Source organism: Centroberyx gerrardi, chromosome 14 (genome assembly GCF_048128805.1).
Source record: "Centroberyx gerrardi isolate f3 chromosome 14, fCenGer3.hap1.cur.20231027, whole genome shotgun sequence".
Classification (NCBI taxonomy): domain Eukaryota; kingdom Metazoa; phylum Chordata; class Actinopteri; order Beryciformes; family Berycidae; genus Centroberyx; species Centroberyx gerrardi.
Genome location: NC_136010.1, coordinates 17,487,601 through 17,500,962, shown reverse-complemented (window position 1 = coordinate 17,500,962; position 13,362 = coordinate 17,487,601). Strand labels below are relative to the sequence as shown.

The window sequence follows — 13,362 nt, the reverse complement described above, 5'->3', positions numbered from 1 at the left end:
ATTACTTCTCTTTGTTTTATAGATTTAGACCCCATTACACAGGGATGGGCCATTACGGGATGGGACGATACACAGTACTTATCTTACAATACGATTCAATAGGCGATATGGGGTTCATGATTCGATACAACCACAATGCAATGTAATAAATAGTATGGCTGCAGAATTATGTTTATTGCTGAGCCACAAATCTTTCTAGCAATGCCATTGGCTTGCTAGAACGTAAACAACAATTTAAAAATGTCATTACAAAGTGCAGATAATATAATTTGGATGGACAGCTTGTGAAATTGTGATGGGCAAGCTGTCTCATTTGTGATTACTACAGCAGAATAAAAAATAGCTAATATCGCAATTCATTTTTTACTGCACAATACGTATTGTCACATTTTTGTATTGCGATATATTGCATTTCGATATATCGTCCCATCCCTAGCCATTACCCCACAATCAGAACATATTTAAAAAAGCAGCTTCAAGATTCTTCACTCAGCTTCGTATCCAATAGAATTCGGTGCTATCAAGTGCTGCTGAGGTCATTTCAATACATGGAGCAAGACATGTAACGCTGACTGGGAAAAAATCATTTAGCTGGACAGCGCTGTACAGGAAGCGGCGTGCAGAAGAACACGGTGAATTTATAAGCCATTTTCCCAGTGGGAGCAATGACTGATGGGATATTGTTGTTGAAACGGGGCCAGGGAGAGTGCAGCCGGAGCGCTTTGGCCTTTGAGAAGCATCTGGAACTCCTTAGAACATCTGTGTTAGATCAGGCTCTATAAAACACAACTCTGGCACCCCGAACGCAACGACGGCGCTCTCCCCGCGACAAAACATAAGAGTCTCTCTCGCGGGTCGTCCCTTATCTTTCCTCGAGAGCGTCAGTTATTTATTTCCAAATTCTTTTCATTTCATTTATTTTTCTCTCTCTCTTTCCTTCCTTCCAGTCTCCCGCTCTCTGTCGCTCGCCCTTTGTGAAAGAGTCTGTGTATGTGTGTGGTGCCAGGCAGCTGCTGGGTTTGTGTACTCAGCCTGAGCCTCATGTCTACACACAGCTCTCCCTGCCCTTATCTGAAATGACCAGAACCACATCGACAGATAAAGAGTCAAGCCCCGCCTGCCCATTCTGCTCCCTGCGCTCGGCCGGGTGGTCTCACACCGTCTGGAGGTGAGAGCAGAGCGGCCGGCTACTGGAGCCTCTGTCCTGTTCTGGAGGGACTGCAGATAAAATATGTTTATCTTGCAAAAAAAAATGTTTTGGAGCACAATCGCCTGTACAGTCTTGTCATTTCTGCAAACGAGATTCAGTTCACTTGTGAAGAAGAACGACAGGGTTTTGTCTCTTTTCAGGAAATCATTTTCCAGGACACTTCCAGGACAACATCAATCAAATTGTGTAAAGGTATTCTTAGTTTCCAGAGGCTGTCATCATTGCAGTTGGCATGCAGCAGTGTCACTTCAAAAAAAAAAAAAACTCATGGTGATGTGACAGCAAAAAATGTAATCATTCTGCTCCAAATATTTAAATTTACTTCATAATCTGGGATAAACTGAGGAAGTCCATTACTACTTTCTGATTTTCCATGACCATCCAAAGCTATCCAGAACATTTTTCTCATTTTCCAAGTGGTTTCCATTACAGAGAATTATAAGTCTCTTTGATTACCTTGCACAACCACATATACATACAAGTATGATTTATGATCAAGTATGATTTATGTCATTTACACTAAAAATGTGAATGCACATATGGCAGCTGTGCATTGGGGAAGGGAAATCCACCGTGTAAAAATCATGGATATGCGTGGATTCTCATTTGGTATTTTGTACAGAGAATGTCCTTTTACACACAAAATCGGGACTAAGTCAAGCATCACACATTACTGTTTCTATCTGTTGGCCTTTCATAGTAGGAAAGGGAATGAAAATATAAATTAAACTGATTCAGTCAACAGTTATTTTCGAGAGGCCTCATGCTGTAGGTTATCATGCTAATTTTTCATTAATCAGATCTGAGTAAGGTCTGAATAGTAAATAAAAATATGGAAATATGCTGCATTCATGATAATCAAGCACAGTCTAAATGAGTTCCTCAGGCTGCAAATTCACTTGTTCTACATACAGACTTTAGAGAATTTAAGAGAAACACCTAAAACCTGTGTCCAATCAACTGCCACAATAATTCAGTCTCAAATAATACTATATAAATAGCAGTATATAGACAGTATTAGTAGTTGGGGTCTTGAAATCCTTGCAAGAATTAGTGTATCTTTGTGTATTTGTGTGGGAAAAAAAAACATGAATCTAAACAAATGTGATGTATTAGAGTTATTGCAAAAGAGTAGCAAAATGCAAGTCACCTCTATTGTATCCATAATCTTCAAAAACGGGAAAGGAAGCGAAAGTGTGTACACTGTCTTTCAGTTCCCCAACATGTAATTTATTCAATAAGCCAGTCACAATGAACTACAAACATACTTGTCTTCAGCTAAAACACACTGAATACACAGACGTCCCTCCCCTTCTCCACTGTGACAATCGGTTTTATTTTGGATGAGTGTAAAACCTTTCTTTTCTTATCTGTCAACATAAAAGCCTGACTGATCACACACAGGTTTCTATTAATAATTTTAGATTTTGGCCTCTTTTCCATCTTCCTTTAGCTGTTTTAGTCATTTTTGAATATTATACACATGCTTTACACTGAAATAAAAGATCATACACATTACATGAAAAATGTGCCGTGTATGAACAATTATTTGTAATCTATAGCCAGCTATACTGATCTGTCATGTTCAAATTCCTTATTCCTTAGTCATGTTACTGTAAATATGGGCAGGGACAAGCTGGGGGCAGCAACTTCACATTGAAAAACTACACACCAGACACATTCATGTTGGCAACCAGAGGGGTGTGACTTTTGTGGAGAGAGTGTGACTATTAAAGTGCTCTGGCTTTGGAGAGCCCATTTCTGAAGTTGCAACAGTGTTTTTGTTCAAACAGAAGGTGAAATATGCCAAGGTGTGCAGTGGAATCTAAATAAAAAGCGGGGAGCGTAAGGAAATTAGACCTAAAGTCTTTATATTTCCACGTTCTCTGGAATGCACGGGACCCCTGCAAGGACACTTGGCTTCATACACTGTGAACAGTCAATAGGTTCAGGGATAATTGCTGTTATAAAAAAAGTCTATCAGAAGAGCTATGTCAACATTGGACAGATGTGATGTAATTAGTGATAAAACTGATGTACCAGAATTAGAAACCCAAATTAATAACAAAACCAGACAAGGTCACCAGGTCAATTATTCTAGCAAGCCGTTCTTAAAAAAGCATGTATCTTTTTCCACAAGGCCTCGAGGCCTAAAAACACATCTTACACCATTTTCACAGCAGAAGGACCACAAACATGCAGAGTCATAGATAGCTGACCAGAGATAAGCTTCCCTGAACCAGACAACTGGCAAACAACATCCTGCACGCCCCCCCACCACCCCTCCCCTCCCTACTCGCCCACCACCTCCACTCAAATGACCTCTCCTGTGTCATCGCCATGTTTAATTATGGGCTGTCCCATTTCAACAGCAGGGGGGAGGAAAACAATACATGAACCCAGTCCAGCAGCCAATGAGCGGGATGTCTAGAAAGCTCCGACACCCTGGGTATCCTCCCGAATCTGATTCTCGGAAGAAGCAAACAGGGGAATCAATTTTGACCTGATTTCTGCCTTCTACTTGATGCAACAGTAACCAAACTGTATACCAACAGCCTGAACTGGGTCTTGACTGCTTGAGTCGTAGTTGTTTCCGTGGCAACCACTGGACCAACTGAACACAAGCACTGAGGGAGACACTTGATTGGTTAGCAATGCTGTTTTTTCCCCATCATTCTCAGAAGTGATGCTAAACCTATAATTCTTTCCCGGTGCTCTTATTGGTCCACAGATTGGTGGGGGTTTCACAGCTTGTAATCATCATAAAAGTAAATATAGACAATTATCAACAAGATTAATACAATGTGAACTGCACTAACACAGAGACAATCATGCAAATGTTTGATTGCATTTGTATTCTTAGCATTCGGCTTGTTTGAGGTGATTATCTTGAGTGATCATAAAACATTCAGCCGTATCAATGGCTAAATCCTAACACATTTGAACCCATCTGGATCCTTAGAGTAAGCTGTGGTGTGTTCTGTGTGTGTGTGTGTGTGTGTGTGTGTGTGTGTGCGTGTGTGTGAGTGGGATGCATGTGACAGGTATCCTCGTTAAAATGCTGCTGCCGTGTTAAACACACAAATTATTTATCAGGGAGGCAGTGGAAGGACTGCGTGGGGAGAATATCGGATTCTCCTCCGATCACACACCGCCTCGCTGCCTCCTCCTTCCTCATACAGAGTGTCTTATTCTATAGCTGCAGCCCTGCACAGGGGATCACAAGCTGACACTTCCTCCACTGGGACGCTGTCTCCCATCCTGTGCATGATGCATACAAGGTTATCCCTTCTCTGAGACCGGTGTACAACCGCGAACAGCTGATACAGTCGACACTGTGCAAGACTCGTTCTGATTTAAATGCATTTATTCTCTGTGTAACATCCCGGAAGTTGGACGCTTAAGTAGTCGACCTGTTGGAAAGTTTGACGGAAGGCCCGTGTATAAACTACGCACACTGGTACATTAGTAGCGCATACTTATTTACACTCTATTCACTTATCTTATCTAATGAATATAAAACACACTTTAAACGCTTAGCGAGAGCTTGACAAGGAGGCCAGAGAAACGTATTGACTGCCCTCGGACCCGGAGGCCGCGGCGAGGCTGGATGTGCCGTCTCTGTTGTCTAATGGGCTTTTAGGGCTTAAGTCACCGTCTCTGTTGTGGTCGGGGATCAAAGATCTGTCCCAAAATGCATTAGGTTCCGCGTCATAAAGCACCACGGAAAAAATTACCAAAACGTGTTTGACTTGGTGCCTCTGAATATATGAGTGGCCTCTGCACCTGTGTGTGTGTGTGTGTGTGTGTGTGTGTGTGTGTGAGTGCATGTGTGCGAGGGGGACAGAGCGAGCTGCCTGTTGCTCTGACGCAGACTCTGATAAGACTGTTCCATGTGACGCAACAGTTAGCAGAAACGCCAAGGGCTGGGTATTTTTAGGAACCAGTCTTTGACCTCTCACAACACTTGTGTCAACAACATCCACACAACAATACGAGACATTGTCAGGAGACAACACCATAAACCAAACGACTGTGGGGTGAAAAATCAACAAACGGCAATTGTTGTCATAGAGCCAAAAATACATCCACAAAGATGTGGTAGAGATTGGTACGCATGCAAAGTATGGCCTACTACTGCATGCTGAATGGAATAGACTTCACTTGTATACTATTCTAATTTAACCCTAAACACACACACACACACACACACACACACACACACACACACACATTCACACAGAAACACACACAAATGCACACACACATTCAGACAATGGTCTGGTGATTTAGTTCCAAAGAAAAACACACAGCAGCAATTCTGACGAACATTAAATGGACACCTCTAAGGGAAGTTGTCAACCAGCAGAAAGCAGGGGATGGTGTGTGTGTTTGGGTGCGTGTGCCTGTGTGTGTGTTGTGGGGGGTTGATACACATGCTTGTGTGCATGTGTATGTGTGGCTACGGCTAATTGATTTCAGCTGAGGAGTCACAGACATGGAGAGGCAGAAAAATGAAGGAAGAGTAACCGCCTATTTGCTGATTGAGTGAAGCTCACATCAAATGCTAACCATGTGTAACAGGACAGGTTATCTCCATCACACATCACTATTACATGTTAAAGAAGTTTGGCGTTTGTGTCAAATGCGATCCTGTGTATATCAAGGCAGCTCAGACTCCTATAGGTGCTGCAGTTGATGATGATGTGTGCACTATAAAATCCTCTAAGTAAAGCTACGAACAGACACTCAGCCATCCTCCTTTCTACTGTATGCAGCTGTAAAAACAGTATCACACTACCAACCAGTGCCAAGAGCAATACAACTTAGGGAACTAGCAGATGGATTGCATGTGTTTTGTGTTTTGAAAGGCTTGAAGGGATTGCGAACCATTAATTTTGAGAGTCTTTTTTTTTTTTTGCTGCTTTTATGATTTTTATTATGGGTTAAAATCAAATGGTAAAAACACTTCTTGGAGCCACCAACAAGCTCTTTCTCACTGCTAATTCCCATTGAGGATTATTTGGACGCCATCATCAACCACCTTGTCTGGTGCCACAGTTTCTACCACCCTTGAACAGGAAGGGTGGGCCCCAACACCAACAGGGTGTCACTCCATCTAAAGGAGTTTCACCACTGCTGATCTCAGTGGAGGGTTGTAGCATCACTTGAGCTAAATGTTGTTTCAGAGACATTTCTTTCCTGAAAAGAATACAAGCAAAAACAGCAATTTAGCTGGTTTGCCCTCCCCTTTTCTCACCTTACCTCTTACTTTGTATGTTTTAAGTACAGCCATTGTAGAATTATCTTTTTTTTTCTTTCTTTTTTTCCTTTACTCCAGAACCAAGATAAAGTGCATATATAAAAAACAAAAGAAACAAACAACCCCCCCCCCCCCCCCCCCCCCCCCCCCCTCCCCAGAGTTGGTGTGCAAAGCCATACTGAGTGAAAGTAGTTTGATAGTGGTTTCTTGACTGTTGATATTGTAAATAGGTCTGTTACTAATGGTGGTGGTTGCAAGTTATTATGTGTGATATCAATTTTTTTCCTGAGTGCGTTCTTGAGTTGTGGATATTGTAAAAAAAATTCTTGAGTGAAATCAAACTTCTGGATTGGTGTTCTAAGTGAGTGATTCCTTTGATTTTCCATGAATTAAAAGAGAGGGTGCGCTTGTTGATTACAAAGTCTGGGTTGTTCCAAATTGGGGTGAATTTACATGGTGAGGGTGTGTGATTGGTGATCTTATTGATTTTCCACCAAGCTTCCAGAGTTGTGGCAATGACTGTGTTCCTGTAGCAGTTATGTTTTTTTATTGTTGTTGAGAGAAATGGTAGATCTTTGATGGACAGTTCGTTGCATTCTGATTGTTCAATTTCTAACCATGGGTCTTGGTGAACATTTGAGTGAATCCATTTCATGATGTATTGTAATTGATTGGCTAAGTAGTAATGGAGAAAATTTGGGGCATTTAAACCTCCAAGCTGTTTGCTTTTCTGTAGTGTTGTGAGTTTGATTCTAGGTTGCTTGTTTTTCCAGTAGAATTTTGTGATTAGTGAGTCAAGTGTATTGAACCAATTGGGTGTTGGTTGGACAGGGGTCATTGAGAAGAGGTAATTGATTCTGGGTAAAATTGACATTTTGATTGTTGCAATGCGGCCTGCAAGGGAGAGTGGTAAGTTATTCCAGCGGTTTAACTGATCTTCGGTGGATTTAAGGATGGGGGTAAAGTTGAGGTGGAACAACTCTGGAAGATTGGGGGAAATATCAATGCCCAGATATCGAATGTTACCAATTTAGATGTTGAAGGGTAGTTTTGGGGTTGCAGCCTTCCACTGGTGTTGATTTAGTGGGAGGATGGTGGTTTTGGACCAATTAATGGAATAGTCAGAGATGGAGGAGAATATTTCTATGAGTTTAAACACTGCAGGTAATGATATTGATGTTTTTTGTATATATAGTAATAAATCGTTGGCATATTATAAACTGACCTTATGGGTTGAGTTGGTGGTGGTGATTCCAGTGATTTGAGTGTCTTGGCAAATGGCGGCTGCTAGGGGTTTTATAAACAGTGCGAATAATAATGGGGAGAGTGGACATCCTTGCCTAGTACCACGGTTTAATGTAAAACGTTGTGATGTTATTCCATTGGTGATTACTGATGCTGTGGGTGAGTTGTAAAAAATTTTGATCCATTTAATAAATGACTCTCCAAAACCAAACCTATCTAGTGTTGCAAATAAAAAAGTCCAGTTTACACGGTCAAATGCTTTCTCTGCATCTAATGATATGATGGATGTGTTAGTCTTTTGATTTTTGGATATATTTATTAGGTTGAATAGACGGCGCATATTATTTGAAGAGTGTCTACCTTTGATGAAACCAGTTTGGTCCGGGTGAATTAGAATATGAATTACTTTTTCCAATCTCATAGATAGTGCTTTACTAATAATTTTGATGTCTGTGTTGATGAGTGACAAGGGGCGATAGCGTCTTCTGAGAGTCTTACATGTAATTCCTCTGATGTAGCAGACAGACACCGTCAAGATGTCATGCTCCTCACGAAGGAGTCTCAGTTTACGCCGGTATTACATGCTTACATGATTCTGGCAGCAACAATAGCTAGGTGACCCACGATCCTGAACAGCGTCCTATCTTTGAAGGTAGGCTACCTCTCCGAGCGATAGGCTGTGTTTGTGTTTTGTGTGTGATATATCCTCATGTCTCAGGTATTTACTCTGTGACATGATGCACATGTAAATAGTCCCCACTGGGAATTGGGTCTAAAAAGCAAGAGCCATGCCTGATCGCTGATTTAAATCCACTGTCCACTTCTGAGAAGCCTGAGGAAATACAGATTGATACACAAATAAGTGAGTGAAATCAGCTTCTTAAGTCTTCCCAGGTTGGGATACTGTGCCTGTGACCAGCAGGAACTCATACTTTTTGAGTAATCAACGTAACGCTTGTCCTAAGCCCATGATATAGAACAGATGCCCAAGTGAAACCAGAATCTACATTTCTCATGGAGCCACTGGGGGACTGTAACCCCACGAGCCACCTGGATCTCATAGATTCCTTCTCAATTCACCATTCAAATCTGCAGTGCCAGCAAAGAGAGGCCAGCAATGAAAAGATAGGCAGACGAGGGGATCTGCATCCTAATTACAGCCCCATGTCATTCCTCGTACACAACTTCATCATTATCTGTAACCATCGACACCAACAGAAACCCAGCGAGGTTAATGAGTTATTGGTGAAAGAGGAAATACTTGCACACAAGCGTGAAGCAGTGATTGATGACAGTGGATTACTGTGTCACACAGTACACAAAAGTCCTTAGGAAGACACAGCATTGCTGGGCTGCTGCTATCTCATGACATTTATTCACGTAACGATGGCAAACAATGTTTGAGCCTGAGATGGATTGCACTATGGTATATCATGCATGATGTTAAAGAACAGAGTAGTTACTGAGTTCCCACCAAGCTGCCTCACTAATGGATTTATAATAAATAATGATAATATTAGAGAAGTGACTTGTTTAGGTTTTAATAGCAAACGCTGCCATAAATTGTGCATGAAAACCATTCTCTCTTTATAGAATTTGCCTAATGTGAGAACGGCTATCTTGCTGAATGGAGACCATCGTCTCTCAGGGAGAAGGAGTTAGGGAAACAAATCCTTTTCCTTCAATTAAAAGCTGAGACATTGCAGTTGCGACTAGTGACTGAGCATTAACAACAGCAAACATTCCTCTATCCCCCCCTATTGTTTTCATGTAATGGTCTTCCCATTATGTTTTTCCATACGCTGTCCCAGCGGATACCAACAGTTACACAACAGTTATGGTGGTACAGAATGCAACCAGCCACCATACTGACCCCCTCCACAGTCTCACCCCCCCATCACCCCACCCTTGGAGAAAAGTACAAAGCGTCCCTTGTGTGAGAGCACAGAGACCTGAGTGATACTGCTTTATATCATCATGGTATTCTCCCTCTGTCACACAACACACACACACACACACACACACAGCCGTCCAGCCGAGGCGGTTCATTCAGCCCACTGACCTTCAGCTAGCCCCTAGGTCCTTGGCATGACGCACAAACAACACACTGTACAGCAAGCCCCATACGCAGCCCCAATGTACACTGCCTCTACACTGGCAGATAAATACACAGATGCAACATGGTGACAAAACACAATGGACTCACTGATATATACACTGATACACTGACATATACTGCCTCAGCAGACTAAATGCTGTAGCGCTGCCCGTTCAGTAATACCACCATCATAAAAGTCAGGCCAAAAGAGCCAATTTCAAAACACCCAGACATGCAGTGATGTAACCATGTGTCGTGTTCACAGTTAAATTACGATGACAACTACATTACATACATTTCCTAATGCATATAATTACTTCTTAACATAGCAACATATCACTAGGAGACAGTATACTATTATTTGCCTACTTGCGAGACTTTGAAAAACATAAGAAGTCATAAAATCTTGGCAGGACAAAATGTCCACATACAATCTGAGTAAAGAAAAAATCAGAAGGGAAAACCAAATGAACCAAATGACTTTGTGCAACTGTCAAACATGTTTCCATCCCATTCAGCAAGAATGTAACTTCAGGTCAGGTCAACTGTGGCAAGCAAAGCGAACCGCCAAACAGTCAGATGTCCGGCTTCTCTTACCTGCTTCCAGAGGAACTTGTCTTCCTGGTTGATCTGCCAGGTGGTGACCAGGTGTATGATGGATAGCACGGCTCCACTCAGCACTGCCGCCCTCATCCTCACAGGCAGCAGCGTGTAGATGATGTAGATGAAGAAGACGGACCACCAGATGCCTTCCGAGGCGCTCCGGGGGGCCACCATGAGCACCCCGAACACCTGCACCGACACCAGCACCCCGATCACCAGGTAGCTGACCATCCACATGTAGTCCTGGTGGAAGCCGTTGCGGTTGCACACCACCATGAGAGCCATGAAGAGGGCCATAGCCACCGACAGGGCCGAGGAGTAGGCGACGTGAGGGGCGGCGTGGACACAGTGGAAGGTCAGCATGACGCCGCACACGATCACCAGCACCCCCATCAGCATGGTCAAGGAGCTCTGGTTCAGCCGAAAGAAGTAACGCTGGTACAGGCGCTCCAGTTTACGGGACTGGAACTTTTTCGACTGGAACACCCGCACCACCCTGAGCCAGCAGTCCGCAGCCGTCACCCCCGCCGCGCCATTGGGACCCTCATCGCCCATGTCCCCGCTCCCCCCGTTGCACCCCCCTTTCCTCCCTTTCAGGTCCCCGTCCTCAAAGCCCAAGTCGACCGATTTCAGCCCCACCCCTTCCCCAGGGGCCCCTCCCCTTTTGCCGTAGTGGTCCTCCTGCCAGCCGCAGCGAACGCCGAAGTTGCCCCCGCCTCCCACGGCCCCGGCCACCCCTCCGCGGTGGTGCTGATGGAGGGGGGCTCCAGAGGGGGGCTCCATAGCATCTGGGTCCCGCAGGCAGCTCATGTAACGCGGGTTGCAGAGAGATGAACCTCCCTTCCGTTTGGACTTCTTGCCATTGCGCTCCCCCCACGCAGTCTTGCGGTCGTCCACTCTGGCGACTAGGAAACCACTGAACCAGGACATTCTGTAGGAAGAGCAGAGCAGAGGGATGTTCGGCACAGAAACAGGCACAACATACATAATAATAACAGGTAGACCTGAGATGACCTTTAACCACCTGTAGGAGTTGTTCATTTACCTGTCGGGGTTCTGGTACATGTCCCAGCCCTTTCCTTTCCAGCCGGTTCACTCATTTATCCCAGTGGACAAAAGTTTGAAGAAGTGAGGGGGTTTTTAGAGGCCACACTGCAGGGGCGCGGGTGGCAGCGGCTGGATCGGGTCAAAAGGTGCACCAGACGCTCCGCACAACCCCAGATGTTTGTGCCAGAGCCGGTGATCACAGACCAAGGTTAATGAGAAGACCGGTCCCTGCTGCCAGGCCTATCTCCACGGCTTCTGCTGGCTCTAGAGGAAAAACAAATACATACAGTAGATGTAAACTTAGAACGCTAAACAGGAACAGCCTGTGTGCAAATCAATCTGCAATGGTGTCATGGTATTAAATGGCTCAAAATGAAGCAGTGGCTAGATCAGGTAGGATCAGATTGTGATACTAATGTGATACTTGTGCAGCAACTGTCAGTGCTAATACATGCTAATGTAATAATATACAGGCCTACAAGTCCTGACTCACACGTTACGTTAGCTCTTACAATAGACTGTTGGCAAAGAGGGCCTTCCTCCTAAATGTGACTGGAAATAAAATACATCACGTCTCATTGTCAGCCACATGCACATAAATCTCACTGGTGTTGACAGTGCAGGGACACGTTTCCTGGATAACCAGACACACTTGAGATTGCCTCTCATGTCTAAAAACTCAGACATACTTATGGAAGAAATGCCAGTCAGTATCCACCAGCCTTTCATAAACTCTGGGGGTCAGGACCCAAAATAGATTGCAGGCTTGATTCTGGAGGGTATCCATATGACAGCATGAGTAATGTGTTTTAATGAGCCCGGGTCTCAGGGTGAACCGAAACCTACTCAATTTGAATGCCCGGCTGGAGAAGTTTAAAAAGACACACACCGTTCTCCAGTAGTTTTGAGTACATTTGGCAGATGATAAGAGAAAGATACCTTCTGCTGTTGTTCAAACCCAATGATAAAAGATCAGTGGTAAATAGAGCGGATGCATGCCACTGGACTACAGGACACTGTCAAGAATAATACATTTAATAAAATGGTGGTATAGTATGACAGCTCTCGGCCCGCAGGCCTTCAGCATTAAACCAACTGTCTTTTAAAAAATGACTGGCACATCAAGTTTGTTTCCTTATTTCCCTTTTAACATTTCAAAACTCATGGTCCTCTCATGAATCTATGCCCTAGACATACATGTATGTCTATCTATCCATCTTGAAATTCATGAGTAAAGATGTCTTATTAGGCTACATTGTAGTCATAGTTATTATAGTGTACCCTAATGAAAATATTCCTGTAATGCTCCCTAAGGACTTGTAGTGTGTCTGTGGTGCTCAAGAGTTCATAGTGACCTACTCCTACTTTATAGTATGTTTTAATCTCATATGATATCACTATGATGTTCCTAGAATATTCCTGTAGGGACTTGTAGTTTTGCTGGGATATATATAGTGATATAGTGTGCTTCTAATCGTTTATTATAGGTTTGCTACTGTTCTTTTTCGCACTGATTGAATTAAAAAACGTCCACATTGCCACAGTGTAGTCTGGTATCTCCCATATACAGTTGTAGCACCGCTACCAGCTGATCTTACCAGGCCTCCACATGCCCTGAGTTCCAGATAAGAGCAGAAAAGACACGCAAGCGCAACGCAGGCGTGTTGCTGCTGTCGCCTCCTCGACCTGCGTTTACACCGGGAAGGCATGCTGTGTTGTTGAAGCAAAAATAGCATTTCCTCGCTATCTTGCGCCTTCTCTGGCACGTATCCGTCCAGTCGTATCCCTGGCAGTGGATCGACAGGATTCAAGGAGACCCCCCCACCACCACCACCTTCCCCGACTCATCCACAGAAACGTGCACACACACGAACACACACACACACACACACACAC

General features: G+C 43.7%; 2 protein-coding genes across 2 annotated transcripts in view; both read right to left on the bottom strand.

The window, feature by feature from the left end:
* Nucleotides 1-13,362, bottom strand: part of LOC139908023 (nuclear receptor coactivator 3-like) — a 192,069-nt gene that overhangs the window by 7,709 nt on the left and 170,998 nt on the right. The window lies entirely within an intron of this gene.
* LOC139907999 (adenylate cyclase type 6) overlaps nt 1-13,362 on the bottom strand; it is a 32,025-nt gene that overhangs the window by 17,248 nt on the left and 1,415 nt on the right. Inside the window, exons 2-3 of the mRNA XM_071894554.2 lie at nt 11,465-11,730; nt 10,414-11,350 (exon numbers count right to left, since the gene is read on the bottom strand). Of these exons, the coding sequence (XP_071750655.2) occupies nt 10,414-11,350; nt 11,465-11,484 (957 nt within the window). The 5' untranslated portion in view covers nt 11,485-11,730. The remainder of the gene's footprint in view (nt 1-10,413; nt 11,351-11,464; nt 11,731-13,362) is intronic.